Genomic DNA, 16,579 nt, shown 5'->3' on the forward strand with positions numbered 1-16,579 from the left:
CACAGACTGTCCCACATTCGTGCTGTTGGACACAGACTGTCTCACATTCATCCTGTTGGACACAGACTGTCTCACATCGTCCTGTTGGACACAGACTGTCTCACATTCGTCCTCTGTTGGACACAGACTGTCCCACATTCATCCTCTGTCGGACACAGACTGTCTCACATTCATCCTCTGTCGGACACAGACTGTCTCACATTCATCCTGTTGGACACAGACTGTCCCACATTCATCCTCTGTCGGACACAGACTGTCTCACATTCATCCTCTGTCGGACACAGACTGTCTCACATTCATCCTGTTGGACACAGACTGTCCCACATTCATCCTCTGTCGGACACAGACTGTCTCACATTCATCCTCTGTCGGACACAGACTGTCTCAAATTCATCCTCTGTCGGACACAGACTGTCCCACATTTGTCCTCTGTTGGACACAGACTGTCCCACATTTGTCCTGTTTGACACAGACTGTCTCACATTCGTCCTGTTGGACACAGACTGTCTTACATTCGTCCTCTGTTAGACACACAGACTGTCTCACATTTGTCTTGTTGGACACAGACAGTCTCACATTTGTCCTGTTGGAAACAGACTGTCTCACATTTGTTCTTTATTGGACACAGTCTCAAATTCGTCCTCTGTTGGACACAGACTGTCTCACATTCATCCTCTGTTGGACACAGACTGTCTCAAATTTGTCCTCTTTTGGACACAGACTGTCTCACATTCATCCTCTGTTGGACACAGACTGTCTCAAATTTGTCCTCTTTTGGACACAGACTGTTTCACATTTGTCCTGTTGGAAACAGACTGTCTCACATTCGTCCTGTTGGACACAGACTGTCTCACATTCGTCCTGTTGGACACAGACTGTCTCACATTCATCCTCTGTCGGACACAGACTGTCTCACATTCATCCTGTTGGACACAGACTGTCCCACATTCATCCTCTGTCGGACACAGACTGTCTCACATTCATCCTCTGTCGGACACAGACTGTCTCACATTCATCCTCTGTCGGACACAGACTGTCTCACATTTGTCCTGTTGGACACAGACTGTCCCACATTTGTCCTCTGTTGGACACAGACTGTCCCACATTTGTCCTGTTCGACACAGACTGTCTCACATTCCTCCTCTGTCGGACACAGACTGTCTCACATTCGTCCTCTGTTGGACACAGACTGTCTCACATTCGTCCTCTGTTAGACACACAGACTGTCTCACATTTGTCCTGTTGGACACAGACAGTCTCACATTCGTCCTCTGTTAGACACACAGACTGTCCCACATTTGTCCTGTTTGACACAGACTGTTTCACATTCCTCCTCTGTTGGACACAGACTGTCTCACATTCGTCCCTTTGGACACAGACTGTCTCACATTCGTCCTCTGTTAGACACACAGACTGTCTCACATTTGTCCTGTGGGACACAGACTGTCCCACATTCGTCCTCTGTTGGACACAGACTGTCTCACATTTGTCCTCTTTTGGACACAGACTGTTTCACATTTTTCCTGTTGGCCACAGACTGTCCCACATTCATCCTCTTGGACACAGACTGTCTCACATTCATCCTGTTGGACACAGACTGTCTCACATTCGTCCTGTTGGACACAGACTGTCTCACATTCGTCCTCTGTTGGACACAGACTGTCCCACATTCATCCTCTGTCGGACACAGACTGTCTCACATTCATCCTCTGTTGGACACAGACTGTCCCACATTCATCCTCTGTCGGACACAGACTGTCTCACATTCATCCTCTGTCGGACACAGACTGTCTCACATTCGTCCTGTTGGACACAGACTGTCCCACATTCATCCTCTGTCGGACACAGACTGTCTCACATTCATCCTCGGTTGGACACAGACTGTCCCACATTTGTCCTCTGTTGGACACAGACTATCTCACATTCATCCTGTTGGACACAGACTGTCTCACATTCATCCTTTGTTGGACACAGACTGTCCCACATTCGTCCTCTGTTGGACACAGACTGTCCCACATTCGTCCTGTCAAACACAGACTGTCTCACATTCGTCCTGTTGGACACAGACTGTCTCACATTCGTCCTGTTGGACACAGACTGTCCCACATTCATCCTCTGTTGGACACAGACTGTCTCACATTCGTCCTGTTGGACACAGACTGTCTCACATTCGTCCTGTTGGACACAGACTGTCTCACATTCATCCTCTGTTGGACACAGACTGTCCCACATTCGTCCTCTGTTGGACACAGACTGTCCCACATTCGTCCTGTCAGACACAGACTGTCTCACATTCGTCCTGTTGGACACAGACTGTCTCACATTCGTCCTATTGGACACAGACTGTCCCACATTCATCCTCTGTCGGACACAGACTGTCTCACATTCGTCCTGTTGGACACAGACTGTCTCACATTCGTCCTGTTGGACACAGACTGTCTCACATTCGTCCTCTGTTGGACACAGACTGTCCCACATTCGTCCTGTCAGACACAGACTGTCTCACATTCGTCCTGTTGGACACAGACTGTCTCACATTCCTCCTGTTGGACACAGACTGTCCCACATTCATCCTCTGTCGGACACAGACTGTCTCACATTCGTCCTGTTGGACACAGACTGTCTCACATTCGTCCTGTTGGACACAGACTGTCTCACATTCGTCCTGTTGGACACAGACTGTCCCACATTTGTCCTCTGTTGGACACAGACTGTCCCATATTCGTCCTGTTGGAAACAGACTGTCTCACATTCGTCCTGTTGGACACAGACTGTCTCACATTTGTCCTCTGTTGGACACATACTGTCTCACATTTGTCCTCTGTTGGACACAGACTTTCTCACATTTGTCCTGTTGGAAACAGACTGTCTCACATTTGTCCTGTTGGAAACAGACTGTCTCACATTTGTCCTTTGTTGGACACAGACTGTCCCATATTCGTCCTGTTGGAAACAGACTGTCTCACATTCGTCCTGTTGGACACAGACTGTCTCACATTTGTCCTTTGTTGGACACAGACTGTCTCAAATTCCTCCTGTTGGAAACAGACTGTCTCCCATTCGTCCTGTTCGACACAGACTGTCTCACATTCCTCCTCTGTCGGACACAGACTGTCCCACATTTGTCCTCTGTTGGACACAGACTGTCCCACATTTGTCCTTTTGGACACAGACTGTCTCACATTCCTCCTGTTGGACACAGACTGTCTCACATTTGTCCTGTTGGACACAGACTGTCTCACATTCGTCCTCTGTTGGACACAGACTGTCTCACATTCATCCTCTGTTGGACACAGACGGTCTCACATTTGTCCTCTTTTGGACACAGACTGTTTCACATTTGTCCTGTTGGAAACAGGACTGTCTCACATTTGTCCTTTATTGGACACAGACTGTACCACATTCGTGCTGTTGGACACAGACTGTCTCACATTCATCCTGTTGGACACAGACTGTCTCACATTCGTCCTGTTGGACACAGACTGTCTCACATTCGTCCTCTGTTGGACACAGACTGTCCCACATTCATCCTCTGTCGGACACAGACTGTCTCACATTCATCCTCTGTCGGACACAGACTGTCTCACATTCATCCTGTTGGACACAGACTGTCCCACATTCATCCTCTGTCGGACACAGACTGTCTCACATTCATCCTCTGTCAGACACAGACTGTCTCACATTTGTCCTGTTGGACACAGACTGTCCCACATTTGTCCTGTTTGACACAGACTGTCTCACATTCCTCCTCTGTCGGACACAGACTGTCTCACATTCGTCCTGTTGGACACAGACAGTCTCACATTTGTCCTGTTGGAAACAGACTGTCTCACATTTGTCCTTTATTGGACACAGACAGTCTCACATTCGTCCTCTGTTGGACACAGACTGTCTCACATTCATCCTCTGTTGGACACAGACTGTCTCAAATTTGTCCTCTTTTGGACACAGACTGTTTCACATTTGTCCTGTTGGACACAGACTGTCTCACATTCGTCCTCTGTTGGACACAGACTGTTTCACATTTGTCCTGTTGGAAACAGACTGTCCCACATTCATCCTGTTGGACACAGACTGTCTCACATTCATCCTGTTGGACACAGACTGTCTCACATTCGTCCTGTTGGACACAGACTGTCTCACATTCATCCTCTGTCGGACACAGACTGTCTCACATTCATCCTGTTGGACACAGACTGTCCCACATTTGTCCTGTTGGACACAGACTGTCCCACATTTGTCCTCTGTTGGACACAGACTGTCCCACATTTGTCCTGTTCGACACAGACTGTCTCACATTCCTCCTCTGTCGGACACAGACTGTCTCACATTCGTCCTCTGTTGGACACAGACTGTCTCACATTCGTCCTCTGTTGGACACAGACTGTCCCACATTCATCCTCTGTCGGACACAGACTGTCTCACATTCGTCCTCTGTCGGACACAGACTGTCTCACATTCGTCCTGTTGGACACAGACTGTCCCACATTCATCCTCTGTCGGACACAGACTGTCTCACATTCATCCTCTGTTGGACACAGACTGTCCCACATTTGTCCTTTTGGACACAGACTGTCTCACATTTGTCCCCTGTTGGACACAGACTGTCCCACATTTGTCCTTTTCGACACAGACTGTCTCACATTCCTCCTCTTTTGGACACAGACTGTCTCACATTCGTCCTCTTTTGGACACAGACTGTCCCACATTTGTCCTCTGTTGGACACAGACTGTCCCACATTTGTCCTTTTGGACACAGACTGTCTCACATTCCTCCTGTTGGACACATACTGTCTCATATTTGTCCTGTTGGACACAGACTGTCTCACATTTGTCCTCTGTTTGACACAGACTGTCTCACATTCGTCCTCTGTTGGACACAGACTGTCCCACATTCATTCTCTGTCGGACACAGACTGTCTCACATTCGTCCTCTGTCGGACACAGACTGTATCACATTCGTCCTGTTGGACACAGACTGTCCCACATTCATCCTCTGTCGGACACAGACTGTCTCACATTCATCCTCTGTTGGACACAGACTGTCCCACATTTGTCCTTTTGGACACAGACTGTCTCACATTTGTCCCCTGTTGGACACAGACTGTCCCACATTTGTCCTGTTCGACACAGACTGTCTCACATTCCTCCTCTTTCGGACACAGACTGTCTCACATTCGTCCTCTTTTGGACACAGACTGTCCCACATTTGTCCTCTGTTGGACACAGACTGTCCCACATTTGTCCTTTTGGACACAGACTTTCTCACATTCCTCCTGTTGGACAAATAATGTCTCATATTTGTCCTGTTGGACACAGACTGTCTCACATTTGTCCTCTGTTTGACACAGACTGTCTTACATTCATCCTGTTGGACACAGACTGTCTCACATTCGTCCTGTTGGACACAGACTGTCTCACATTCGTCTTCTGTTGGACACAGACTGTCTCACATTCGTCCTGTTGGACACAGACTTTCCCACATTTTTCCTCTGTTGGACACAGACTGTCCCACATTCGTCCCGTTGGATACAGACTGTCTCACATTTGTCCTGTTGGACACAGACTGTCTCACATTCCTCCTGTTGGACACAGACTGTCTCACATTCGTTCTCTGTTGGACACACAGACTGTCTCACATTTGTCCTGTTGGACACAGACTGGCTCACATTTCTCCTCTGTTGGACACATACTGTCTCACATTTGTCCTCTGTTGGACACAGACTGTCCCACATTCGTCCTGTTGGACACAGGCTGTTTCACATTCATCCTCTGTCGGACACAGACTGTCTCACATTCGTCCTGTTGGACACAGACTGTCCCACATTTGTCCTCTGTTGGACACAGACTGTCCCACATTTTTCCTGTTGGAAACAGACTGTCTCACATTTGTCCTCTGTTGGACACAGACTGTCCCACATTCGTCCTGTTGGACACAGACTGTCTCACATTCCTCCTGTTGGACACAGACTGTCTCACATTCCTCCTTTTGGACACAGACTGTCTCACATTCCTCCTGTTGGACACAGACTGTCTCACATTCCTCCTGTTGGACACAGACTGTCTCGCATTCCTCCTTTTGGACACAGACTGTCTCACATTCCTCCTTTTGGACACAAACTGTCTCACATTCATCCTCTGTTGGACACAGACTGTCTCACATTCGTCCTGTTGGACACAGACTGTTTCACATTCGTCCTGTTGGACACAGACTGTCTTCAGTCTGAGCTCAGTCCATCCACAGGTCAAATACTGTTTAATATTGATTCTGGAGAATCAGCTGACTGAAGCTGGACGCACTGTGTGTGTGTGTGTTTTTGTGTGTGTGTGTGTGTGTGTGTGTGCTTGTCTTTGTGCACATCCATATTTGGATACACTCTGTCTTCGGACATTCATTGGACTTCCTGTGTCCTGCGGATCTTCTGTTTGCTCATTTTTGCTGCTCAGTGTTTTTGGTTCAGTACTCAGGATGAAGTCCAGAATGTTCTACGGGGGGGGGGGGGGGGGGCGGGGGGGGTCGCGGCATAGTTTTCTTCTGTGATGGGAGGGCTGATGTTCTATTATTGTTGTTTCCTTTTAGGTGTGAAATTGTCCAAAAGACGACAGCCGTTTGTACCGTACGCTTTACGGAACCACACAGGATGTACCATGTGGTTCGCCACTCTGACCACCAGTCCAACAAGGTAGGAGGGAGGGAGGTGAATAACTAACCTGTTTTGTGTAGGGCCTTCAAGGCAGTCACACCCACAGCCTTGTATGTCCATATGTGTCCATCCATCCATTCTCTTCTTATCTGGGGCCGGGTCACAGGAGTAACAGTCAAAGTAGGGATGCCCAGACTCCTCCCTCTCCTAAGCCACCTCCCTCTCCTCAGACTCCTCCTCCAGCTCTTCAGGGGGACCCTGAGGTGTTCCCAGTCAAGCCCACAGACTTGGTCTTTCCACCGTGTCCTAGGTTTTCCCTCAGGTCTCCTCCTGGTGGGACATGCCCAGAACACCTCCCCAGGGAGGAGTCCAGGAGGATCTGAACCAGATGTCTGATTCACCTCAGCTGGTTCCTCTGGATGTGGAGGAGCAGCGGCTCTACTCTGAGCTCCTCCCCCTATCCCTAAGGGCGGACCCACCCACCCCACGGAGGAAACTCATTTGGACCGCTTGTATCCTGGATCTGGTCCTTTGGGTCCTGACCCAAAGCTCATGACCACAGGTGAGGGTCTGAACGTAGACTGACGGTAAATCCAGAGCTTTGCCTTTCAGCTTAGCTCCTTCTGAACCACAACAGACCCATACAACGACCGCATCACTGCAGACGCTTCACCCACCCACCTGTCAATCTGACGCTCCATCCTTCCCTCACTGTGAACAAGACTCCAAGATACATGAACTCCTCCACTGGGGGTAAAGACTCTCCACCAACCCAGAGAGGGCAGACCACCTTTTTCCGGTCCAGAACCATGGCCTCGGATTTGGAGGTGCTGATCCTCATCCCACTGGCTTCACACAGGGGTCCAAACTGCCCCAGGGCATGCTGAGGGTCCAGGTTCCATGAGGCCAACAGGACAACGTCATCTGCAAAAAGCAAAGACGAAATCCTGTGGTCCCCAAACCGGACCCCCTCCGGCCCGTGGCTGCGCCTAGAAATTCTGTCCATAAAAATTATGAACAGAACCGGTGACAAAGGGCAGTCCTGCCAGAGTCCCACATGCACCTGGAACAGGTCTAACTTACTGTCAGCAATGCGAACCAGGCTGCTGCTTTGGTCATACAAGGATCGGACTGCCCTTAGCAAAGGGCCCCGGACCCCATACTCCCGAAGCACCCCTCACAGGATACCACAAGGGACACGGTCGAATGCCTTCTCCAGATCCACAAAACACATGTGGACTGGTTGGGCGAACTCCCATGAACCCTCGAGCACCCGATGAAGAGTATAGACCTGGTTCAGTGTTTCACGACTGGGATGAAAACCGCATTGTTCCTCCCGGATCTGAGGTTCGACTATCAATTGGATCCTCCTCTCCAGTACCTGGAATAGACTTTCCCCGGGAGGCTGAGGAGTGGGATCCCCCCGTGATTGGAGCACACCCTCTGGTCCCCCTTCTTATAAAGGGAGACCACCACCCCGGTCTGCCAATCCAGGGGAATTGTCCCCGACTGCCACGCCATGTTACAGAGATGTGTCAGTCAAGACAGTCCCTGCACATCCAGAGACTTAAGGGACTCAGGGTGAATCTCATCCACCCCTGGTGCTCTGCCACCGAGGAGCTGTCCAACCACCTGGGTGACTTCAGCTTGAGTGATGGACGAGTCCACCTCTGAGACCTCAGCTTCTGCTTCCTCCATGGAAGACGTGACAGTGGGATTGAGGAGTTCCTCCAAGTATTCCTTCCACCATCCGACAACATCCCTAGTGGAGGTCAGCAGCTCCCACTTCCACTGTAAACAGTGTTGGTGGTGCACTGCTTTCCCTCCTGAGGCACCGGACGGTTTGCCAGAATTTCCTTCAGGCCGACTGACAGTCCTCCTCCATGGCCTCCCCAAACTCCACCCAGACCCAAGCTTTTGCCTCGACAACCGCTCGGGCTGCGGCACACCTGGCCTGCCACCCATCAGCTGCCTCGGGAGTCCCACGAGCCAACAAGGCTCCATCAGACTCCTTCTTCAGCTTGACGGCATCCCTTACTTCCAGGGTCCACCACCGGGTTCAGGGATTGCCGCCATGACAGGCATTGGAAACCCTGGACCACAGCTCAGAGCAGCCGCTTTGACAATGGAGGTGGAGAACATGGTCCACTTGGACTCAATGTCCCCAGCCTCCCCCGGGATCTGGGAGAAGCTCCTCCAGAGGTGGGAGTTGAAGACCACGCTGACATCGGACTCTGCCAGATATTCCCAGCAGACCCTCACGACACGTTTGGGCATGCCCAGTCTGTCCAGCTTCCTCCTTCGCCAGCGGATCCAACTCACCACCAGGTGGTGATCGGTTGACAGCTCTGCCCCTCTCTTCACCTGAGTGTCCAAAACATGCGGCCGGAGGTCTGATGACACAACACAAAGTCTATCATCGACCTCTGGCCTAGGGTGACCTGGTACCATGTGCACTTCTGGACATCCCTGTGTTCAAACATGGTGTTCGTTATGGACAGACTGTGACTGGCACAGAAGTCCAATAATAGAACACCACTCAGGTTCAGATTGGGGAGGCCATTCCTCCCCATCACCCCCCTCCAGGTCTCACTGTCGTTGCTCACACAAGTGTTGAAGTCACCCAAGAGAACACTGGAGTCCCCAGTCGGCGCACCATCCAGCACCCCTCCCAGGGACTCCAAGAAGGCCGGGTACTCTGCACTGCTGTAAGGCCTGCAGGCTGAGACAACAGTGAGGCACCTGTCCCTGACCCAAAGGTACAGGGACACCACCCTTTCGTTCACTGGGGTGAACTCCAACACATGACGCTTGAGCTGAGGGGCTTTGACCACGCCCACACCAGCCCGCTGCCTCTGACCGCAAGCAACACCAGAAAAGTGGAGAGTCCAGCCCCTCTGGAGGGGTTGGGTTCCACAGCCCCAGCTGTGTGTGGAGGTGAGCCCGACTATATCGACGGTACCTCTCAACCTCCCTCACAAGCCCCAGCTCCTTCCCCCCCAGCAAAGTGTCCATATGTGTCCATCTGTGTGTCCTTGTGTGTCCATATGTGTGTCCTTGTGTGTCCACATGTGTCCTTGTGTGTGTCCCCAGGGTGGCGCTGTCCCACAGCTCCAGTGCAGACTCCATCTCAGACGTCCACAGTTCAGGAGCTGATGACCTCCATAATGTGAGCCAGTGGAGGGAGGTGCAGCCTGGGGAGGAGGTGCCCTTCGAGTTCGAAGCCCGAGAGAAGCTGAGACACAGGTTTGAAATTGAGACACAGGTCAAACACAGGTTCTGAAACTGAGACACAGGTCCAAAGGTCCGACACATATTCTGTAAACTCACAGAACATTCAGACCAATGACAAACTATTAGTAGCTCCGCCCACTTTTGCACTTCCTCTATGAACAGTCAGTGATGGAGGAAAAATGGGTGAATGTGTGTGTTTTCCTTTTTCTGTCTTCTTGTTTTTCCTCCTGTCTGTCTTTAACCTCTCCTCCTGTCTGTCTTTAACTCCGCCCCCTTTTGTCATCTTAACTTTCCTCTTGACTTTCTTTAACTCCACTCCCTTTTGTCTTCTTGTCCTTCCTCTTATCTGTCTTTCTTTAACCCCTCCTCCTGTCTGTCTTTCTTTAACTCCGCCCCCGTTTGTCTTCTTGTCTTTCCTTTTGTCTGTCTTTCTTTAACCCCTCCTCTTGTCTCTCTTTAACTCCGCCCCTCCTCATGTCTGTCTTTAACCTCTCCTCATGTGTTTCTTTAACCCCTCCCCCGTCTGTCTTTAACTCCTCCCCCTCTCTTTTGTCTTTCCTCCTGTCTTTCTTTAACTCCGCTCCTCTCCTGTCTGTCTGTCTCTAACTCCGCCCCCTTTACTGTCTGTCTTTAACTCCGCCCCCTCTCCTCTTGCCTTTCCTCCTTTCTGTCTTTAACTCCGCCCCCTCTCTTCTTGTCTTTCCTCCTTTCTGTCTTTAACTCCACCACCTCTCTTCTTGTGTTTCCTCCTGTTTGTCTTTAACTCCACCCCTTCTCCTGTCTGTCTCTAACTATGGCCCCTCTCCTCACTGTCTCTCTCTAACTCTGCCCCCTCTCCTGTCTCTCTCTGTTTAACTACACCCCCTCTCCTGTCTCTCTCTCTCTCACTCCGCCCCCCTCCTGTCCCTCTCTCTCTAACTCTGCCCCCTCTCCTGTCTGTCTCCCTCTAACTATGCCCCCTCTCCTCTCTCTCTGTCTAACTCCACCCCCTCTCCTGTCTCTCTCTCTCTTACTCTGCCCCCTCTCCTGTCTCTCTCTCTCTAACTCTCCCCCTCTCCTCTCTCTCTCTCTGCCCCCTCTCCTGTCTGTCTCCCTCTAACTCAGCCCCCTTTCCTCTCTCTCTCTCTAACTCCGCCCCCTCTCTTGTCTCTCTCTCTCTAACTCCGCCCCCCCTCCTGTCCCTCTCTCTTTAACTCTGCCTCCTCTCCTGTCTCTCTCTCTCTAACTCTCCCCCTCTCCTCTCTCTCTCTCTGCCCCCTCTCCTGTCTGTCTCCCTCTAACTCTGCCCCCTCTCCTGTCTCTCTCTCTCTAACTCTGCCCCCTCTCCTGTCTCTCTCTCTCTAACTCCGCCCCCTCTCCTGTCTCTCTCTCTAACTCCGCCCCCCCGTCCCTCTCTCTTTAACTCTGCCCCCTCTCCTGTCTCTCTCTCTCTAACTCCGCCCCCTCTCCTGTCTCTCTCTCTCTCTAACTCCACCCCCCCTCCTGTTCCTCTCTCTCTAACTCCGCCCCCTCTCCTGTCTCTCTCTCTCTCTAACTCCGCCCCCCCTCCTGTCCCTCTCTCTTTAACTCTGCCCCCCCTCCTGTCCCTGTCTCTCTAACTCTGCCCCCCCTCCTGTTCCTCTCTCTTTAACTCCGCCCCCTCTCCTGTCTCTCTGTCTCTCTAACTCTGCCCCCCCTCCTGTTCCTCTCTCTTTAACTCTGCCCCCTCTCCTGTCCCTGTCTCTCTAACTCCGCCCCCCCTCCTGTTCCTCTCTCTTTAACTCCGCCCCCTCTCCTGTCTCTCTGTCTCTCTAACTCCGTCCCCCCTCCTGTCCCTCTCTCTTTAACTCTGCCCCCTCTCCTGTCCCTGTCTCTCTAACTCTGCCCCCCCTCCTGTCCCTCTCTCTTTAACTCTGCCCCCTCTCCTGTCCCTGTCTCTCTAACTCTGCCCCCCCTCCTGTTCCTCTCTCTTTAACTCTGCCCCCTCTCCTGTCCCTGTCTCTCTAACTCTGCCCCCCCTCCTGTTCCTCTCTCTTTAACTCCGCCCCCTCTCCTGTCTCTCTGTCTCTCTAACTCTGCCCCCCTCCTGTCCCTCTCTCTTTAACTCTGCCCCCTCTCCTGTCCCTGTCTCTCTAACTCCGCCCCCTCTCCTATCGCTCTCTCTCTCTAACTCCACCCCCTGTCTCTCTGCAGACACACCCATGAGTTGAAGCTCCACCAGCTGTTGGTTCGTGTCTGTGGGTGGGAACAGGTCAAACCGGTGTCTGTGGACAAAGTGGGCGTGTTCTTCAGATACGCAGCTCCAGACAGAACCAGCTCTGCTAACACTGTGAGTACTGACCCACCAAACAGGGACCAGATCTAGACCAGGACCGAACCTGGTCTAAACCTGGTCCAAACCTGGTCCAGGTCATCAGCATTCTTCATGTTCCTTCAGACCCTCGGATGGAACATTGTTCATGACCAGGTGTTTTGTTCTTCTGTTCAACAGGTGGGCAGTCCAATCAGCAGAACCAACATCATCCATCCACATGTCTATGTAAGAGACACACACACACACACACATATACAGTGGAAGGAACCCTGATGCACCAGAGACCAGAGCAGCTTTGATCCCTAACCCCCCCCACCCCCCCCACCCCCCCCAGTTCTCGGCCCTGCCCCCGGTCAGAGTGGTCTTCTCCATCACCATGGAGGGCAGTGCCAGGAAGGTCATCACTGTGCGCTCAGCTCTGATGGTCAAGAACCAGCTGGATGTTCCCATGGAGGTCCGACTGGACAGCCCCTCAGCTCCAGACAGTAAGCCCCACCCACTCACACTCAACTGAAGGGCTCACTGTTTTATTATCCAGTGGAACAGGGTGGGAGGAGTTAGCCATGATGATGTCAGTGGGGTGAGAGGGCTTAGCCATGATGATGTCAGCAAGGTGGGAGGGGTTAGCCCAGAGGCTGTCTACATATTTTTATTGTCCATCAGTTTGATGGACAGGGCAGTAACCACTCCATCCAAACATGTCAAATAAAAGTTTTCATGAATGTCCATGTTTAGCCATAATGAATGTTCCCAAACATGTCAGTGATGCAGTTAGCTGGAGGATCAACCAATGTCCTATCAGGACTCATATAGATATACACAACTCTTTGAATTAGTGTGGAATCTGTGCACATGATCAGCTGTCCACATGTATGTGCATATAGAACACACTGAGGGTTAGGGTTAGAGAGTTAGGGTTAGGGTTAGAGGATTAGGGTTAGAGGATTAGGGTTAGAGGGTTAGGGTTAGAGAGTTAGGGTTTGAGGATTAGGATTAGAGGGTTAGGGTTAGAGAGTTAGGGTTAGAGGATTAGGGTTAGAGGGTTAGGGTTAGAGTGTTAGAGGGTTAGGGTTAGAGGGTTAGGGTTAAGGTTAGAGGGGTTAGGGCTAGGGTTAGAGGGTTAGGGTTAAGGTTAGAGGGGTTAAGGCTAGGGTTAGAGGGTTAGGGTTAGAGGGGTCAGGGTTAGGGTTAGAGGACTAGGGTTAGAGGGTTAGAAGGTTAGGGTTAGAGGGGTCAGGGTTAGGATTAGAGGGTTAGGGTTAGAAGGTTAGGGTTAGAGGGTTAAGGTTGGGTTAGACGGTTAGAGGGTTAGGATTAGAGGATTAGGGTTGGGTTAGAGGGGTTAGGGTTAGAGTTAGGGTTAGGAGGGTTAGGGTTAGGATTAGACTTAGAGGGGTTAGGGTTAGAGTTAGGGTTAGGATTAGAGAGGTTAAGGTTAGGGTTAGAGGGTTAGAGTTAGAGGGGTGAGGGTTAGCGTGAGAGGGGTCAGGGTTAGGGTTAGAGAGTTAGGGTTAGAGGGTTAGAGGGGTTAGAGAGTTAGGATTAGGGTTAGAGTAGTTAGGGTTAGAGGGGTTAGAGGGTTAGGGTTGGGTTAGAGGGGTTAGGATTAGAGGGTTAGGATTAGGTTAAAGGGGTTAGAGTTAGGGTTAGTGGGTTAGGGTTAGGCTTAGAGGGTTAGATTTAGAGAGTTAGGGTTAGGTTTAGAGTGTTAGGGTTAAAGAGTTAGGGTTCGGGTTGGAGTTAGGGTTAGAGGGTTAGGGTTGGGTTAGAGGGGTTAGAGGGTCAGGATTAGGGTTTGGGTTAGAGGGGTTAGGGTTTGAGGGTTAGGGTTAAGGGGTTAGGGTTAGAGGGTTAGGGTTAGAGTTAGAGGGGTTAGGGTTAGGGTTAGAGGGGTTAGGGTTAGAAGGGTTAGGGTTAGAGGGGTTAGGGTTAGAAGGGTTAGGGTTAGAAGGGTTAGGGTTAGAGGGGTTAGGGTTAGAAGGGTTAGGGTTAGAGGGGTTAGGGTTAGAAGGGTTAGGGTTAGAGGGTTAGAGGGGTTAGGGTTAGGATTAGGGGGTTAGAGTTAGGGTTAGAGGATTAGGGGTAGAGGGTTAGGGTTAGAGGGGTCAGGGTTAGGGTTAGAGGGTTAGAGTTAGGGTTAGACGGTTAGGGTTAGAGGGTTAGAGTTATGGTTAGGGTTATAGGGGTCAGGGTTAGGGTTAGAGGGTTAGATTGTTAGGGTCAGAAGGTTAGAGTGTTACGGTTAGGGTTAGAGGGTTAGGGTTAGAGGAGTTAGGGTTCGGGTTAGAGGGTTAGGGTCAAGGTTAGGGGTTAGGGTGAACTGACCCGTGCACCTGTCTGTCTCTGTTCAGAACCTGTGGTGTTGCCGCCCATCCTTCCAGGCCAGGCCTTGGCCATCCCGCTCCACCTGACTTCGTGGCGCCTGCAGGCCCGCCCCAAAGGGCTGGGCCTGTTCTTCTGTAAGGTCCCCATCCACTGGACCTGTGTGGAGCGCTACGGAGAGGTCAGCAGCAGCAAGAGGGAGTGTCAGTCTGCAGACTTCGACGACCACGTCAAGAGGAACTTCAGGTAAGAGTTCATTTGGGCTGGACCAAGTAGGTAAAGGCTTCATTTGGGCTGGACCCAGGAGGTAGAAGGTTCATTTGGGCTGGACCCAGATGGGAAAGGGTTCATTTGGGCTAGACCCAGAAGGTAAAGGGTTCATTTGGGCCAGACCCAGGAGGTTCATTTGGATGGACCCTAACCCTATCCCTACCCCTAACCTGTACTCTGCTCAGATCCCCCAATGGTCTGTTGTTTCTCATTTGTCTTGGTCTCATCAGGTTTTGTGTGGTCATCAAAAAGGAGAACTACCCAGACCAGCGGCCGGCCAAGAGGGACGTGGGCGGGGCCAAGCAGATCTACCGTCAGCCCGGTCACAGTGTGTACCTGCTGCCCACCATGGTGCTAGCCAACCTGCTACCATGTGACCTCAACTACTACATTAAAGGAACCGCCATTAAGGGTTCACTGAAACCAGGAAAAGAAGCAGTGCTGCACGCTGCCGACACGTCCCAGAACATGGAACTGGGTGAGGGTTTGGGCTAGGGCTAAACTGGGCTAGGGCTAACCTGGGCTAGGGCTAACCCATCAATGCTGGGTTAGGGCTAGGGCTAACCCGTTACTCCGTACCTTACCCCTTACCCGGTGGCTGTGGCTCAGTTGGTAGAGTGGGTCGTCCAATGACCAAAGAGTCGGCGGTTCGAATCCTGGCTCTGACTGTTCACATGTTGAAGTGTCCTCGGGCAAGACACTGAACCCTAAATGTCTCCCAGTAGGACCAGGCAGTACCCACTGGTGTATGAATGTGTGTGTGAATGGGTGAGTGTGAGGAATTGTAAAGCGCTTTGGGCACCATGAAGGTGTAGAAAATGCGCTCTATAATTTCAGTCTATTTGCCATTTACCCCTAACCCGTTTCTCACTCTCTCTCCGTACTCCTTGTGGGTCCAGGTGTGCTGCTGGAGAACTTCCCTTTGTGTAAAGAGTTGCTGATTCCTCCTGGAACTCAGAACTACGTGGTTCGGATGCGTCTGTATGACTCCAACAAACGCCTGCTGTGTCTGACCATTCGTATCATTCTGCGAGCACAGGGGGCGCTGAAGATCCTGGTGTCTGCCCCTTATTGGCTCATCAACAAGACCGGTGAAGGCCTGTTTGTGGTTGGAACATGCACCCTAGTCTGGGTTAGGGTTAGGGTTAGAGCCTGTTTGTCTGAAGTCTATGTCCTCCCTCAGGTCTGCCATTGATCTTCCGTCAGGACAACGGGAAAGCCGACGCCGCGGGACAGTTCGAGGAACACGAGCTGGCAAGAAGCCTCAGTCCACTACTGTTCTGTTACACCGACAAGGAGCAGCCGGCCATGTAAGACACAACCCTGACCTTAGCCCTAACCCTGACCCTAACCCTGACCCTGACCCTGATCCTAACCCTGACCCTGACCCTAACCCTAACCCTGACCCTGACTCTGACCCTAACCCTGACCCTGACCCTGACCCTAACCCTAACCCTGACCCTGACTCTGACCCTAACCCTGACCCTGACCCTAACCCTGACCCTGACCCTGACCCTGACCCTGACCCTAACCCTGACCCTGACTCTGACCCTGACCCTGACCCTGACCCTGACCCTAACCCTGACCCTGACCCTAACCCTGACCCTGACCCTAACCCTAACCCTGACCCTGACCCTAACCCTGACCCTGACCCTGACCCTAACCCTAACCCTGACCCTGACCCTGACCCTAACCCTGACCCTGATCCTAACCCTAACCCTGACCCTGACCCTAACCCTGACCCTGACCCTGACTCTGACCCTAACCCTGACCCTAACCCTGACCCTGACTCTGACTCTGACCCTAACCCTGACCC

At 51.6% G+C, this 16,579-nt stretch overlaps 1 protein-coding gene across 1 annotated transcript in view; it reads left to right on the forward strand.

Annotated features, from left to right (window-relative positions):
- The window catches only part of vps13d (vacuolar protein sorting 13 homolog D), a 116,079-nt gene that overhangs the window by 72,349 nt on the left and 27,151 nt on the right, over positions 1–16,579 (forward strand). The window contains exons 42-49 of the mRNA XM_030130189.1: positions 9,738–9,890; positions 12,051–12,186; positions 12,349–12,396; positions 12,506–12,656; positions 14,523–14,739; positions 14,994–15,241; positions 15,663–15,854; positions 15,947–16,073. Coding sequence (XP_029986049.1) covers positions 9,738–9,890; positions 12,051–12,186; positions 12,349–12,396; positions 12,506–12,656; positions 14,523–14,739; positions 14,994–15,241; positions 15,663–15,854; positions 15,947–16,073 — 1,272 coding nt within the window. The remainder of the gene's footprint in view (positions 1–9,737; positions 9,891–12,050; positions 12,187–12,348; positions 12,397–12,505; positions 12,657–14,522; positions 14,740–14,993; positions 15,242–15,662; positions 15,855–15,946; positions 16,074–16,579) is intronic.

The sequence above is a fragment of the Sphaeramia orbicularis genome, unplaced genomic scaffold (genome assembly GCF_902148855.1).
Source record: "Sphaeramia orbicularis unplaced genomic scaffold, fSphaOr1.1, whole genome shotgun sequence".
In the NCBI taxonomy this organism is placed as follows: Eukaryota; Metazoa; Chordata; class Actinopteri; order Kurtiformes; family Apogonidae; genus Sphaeramia; species Sphaeramia orbicularis.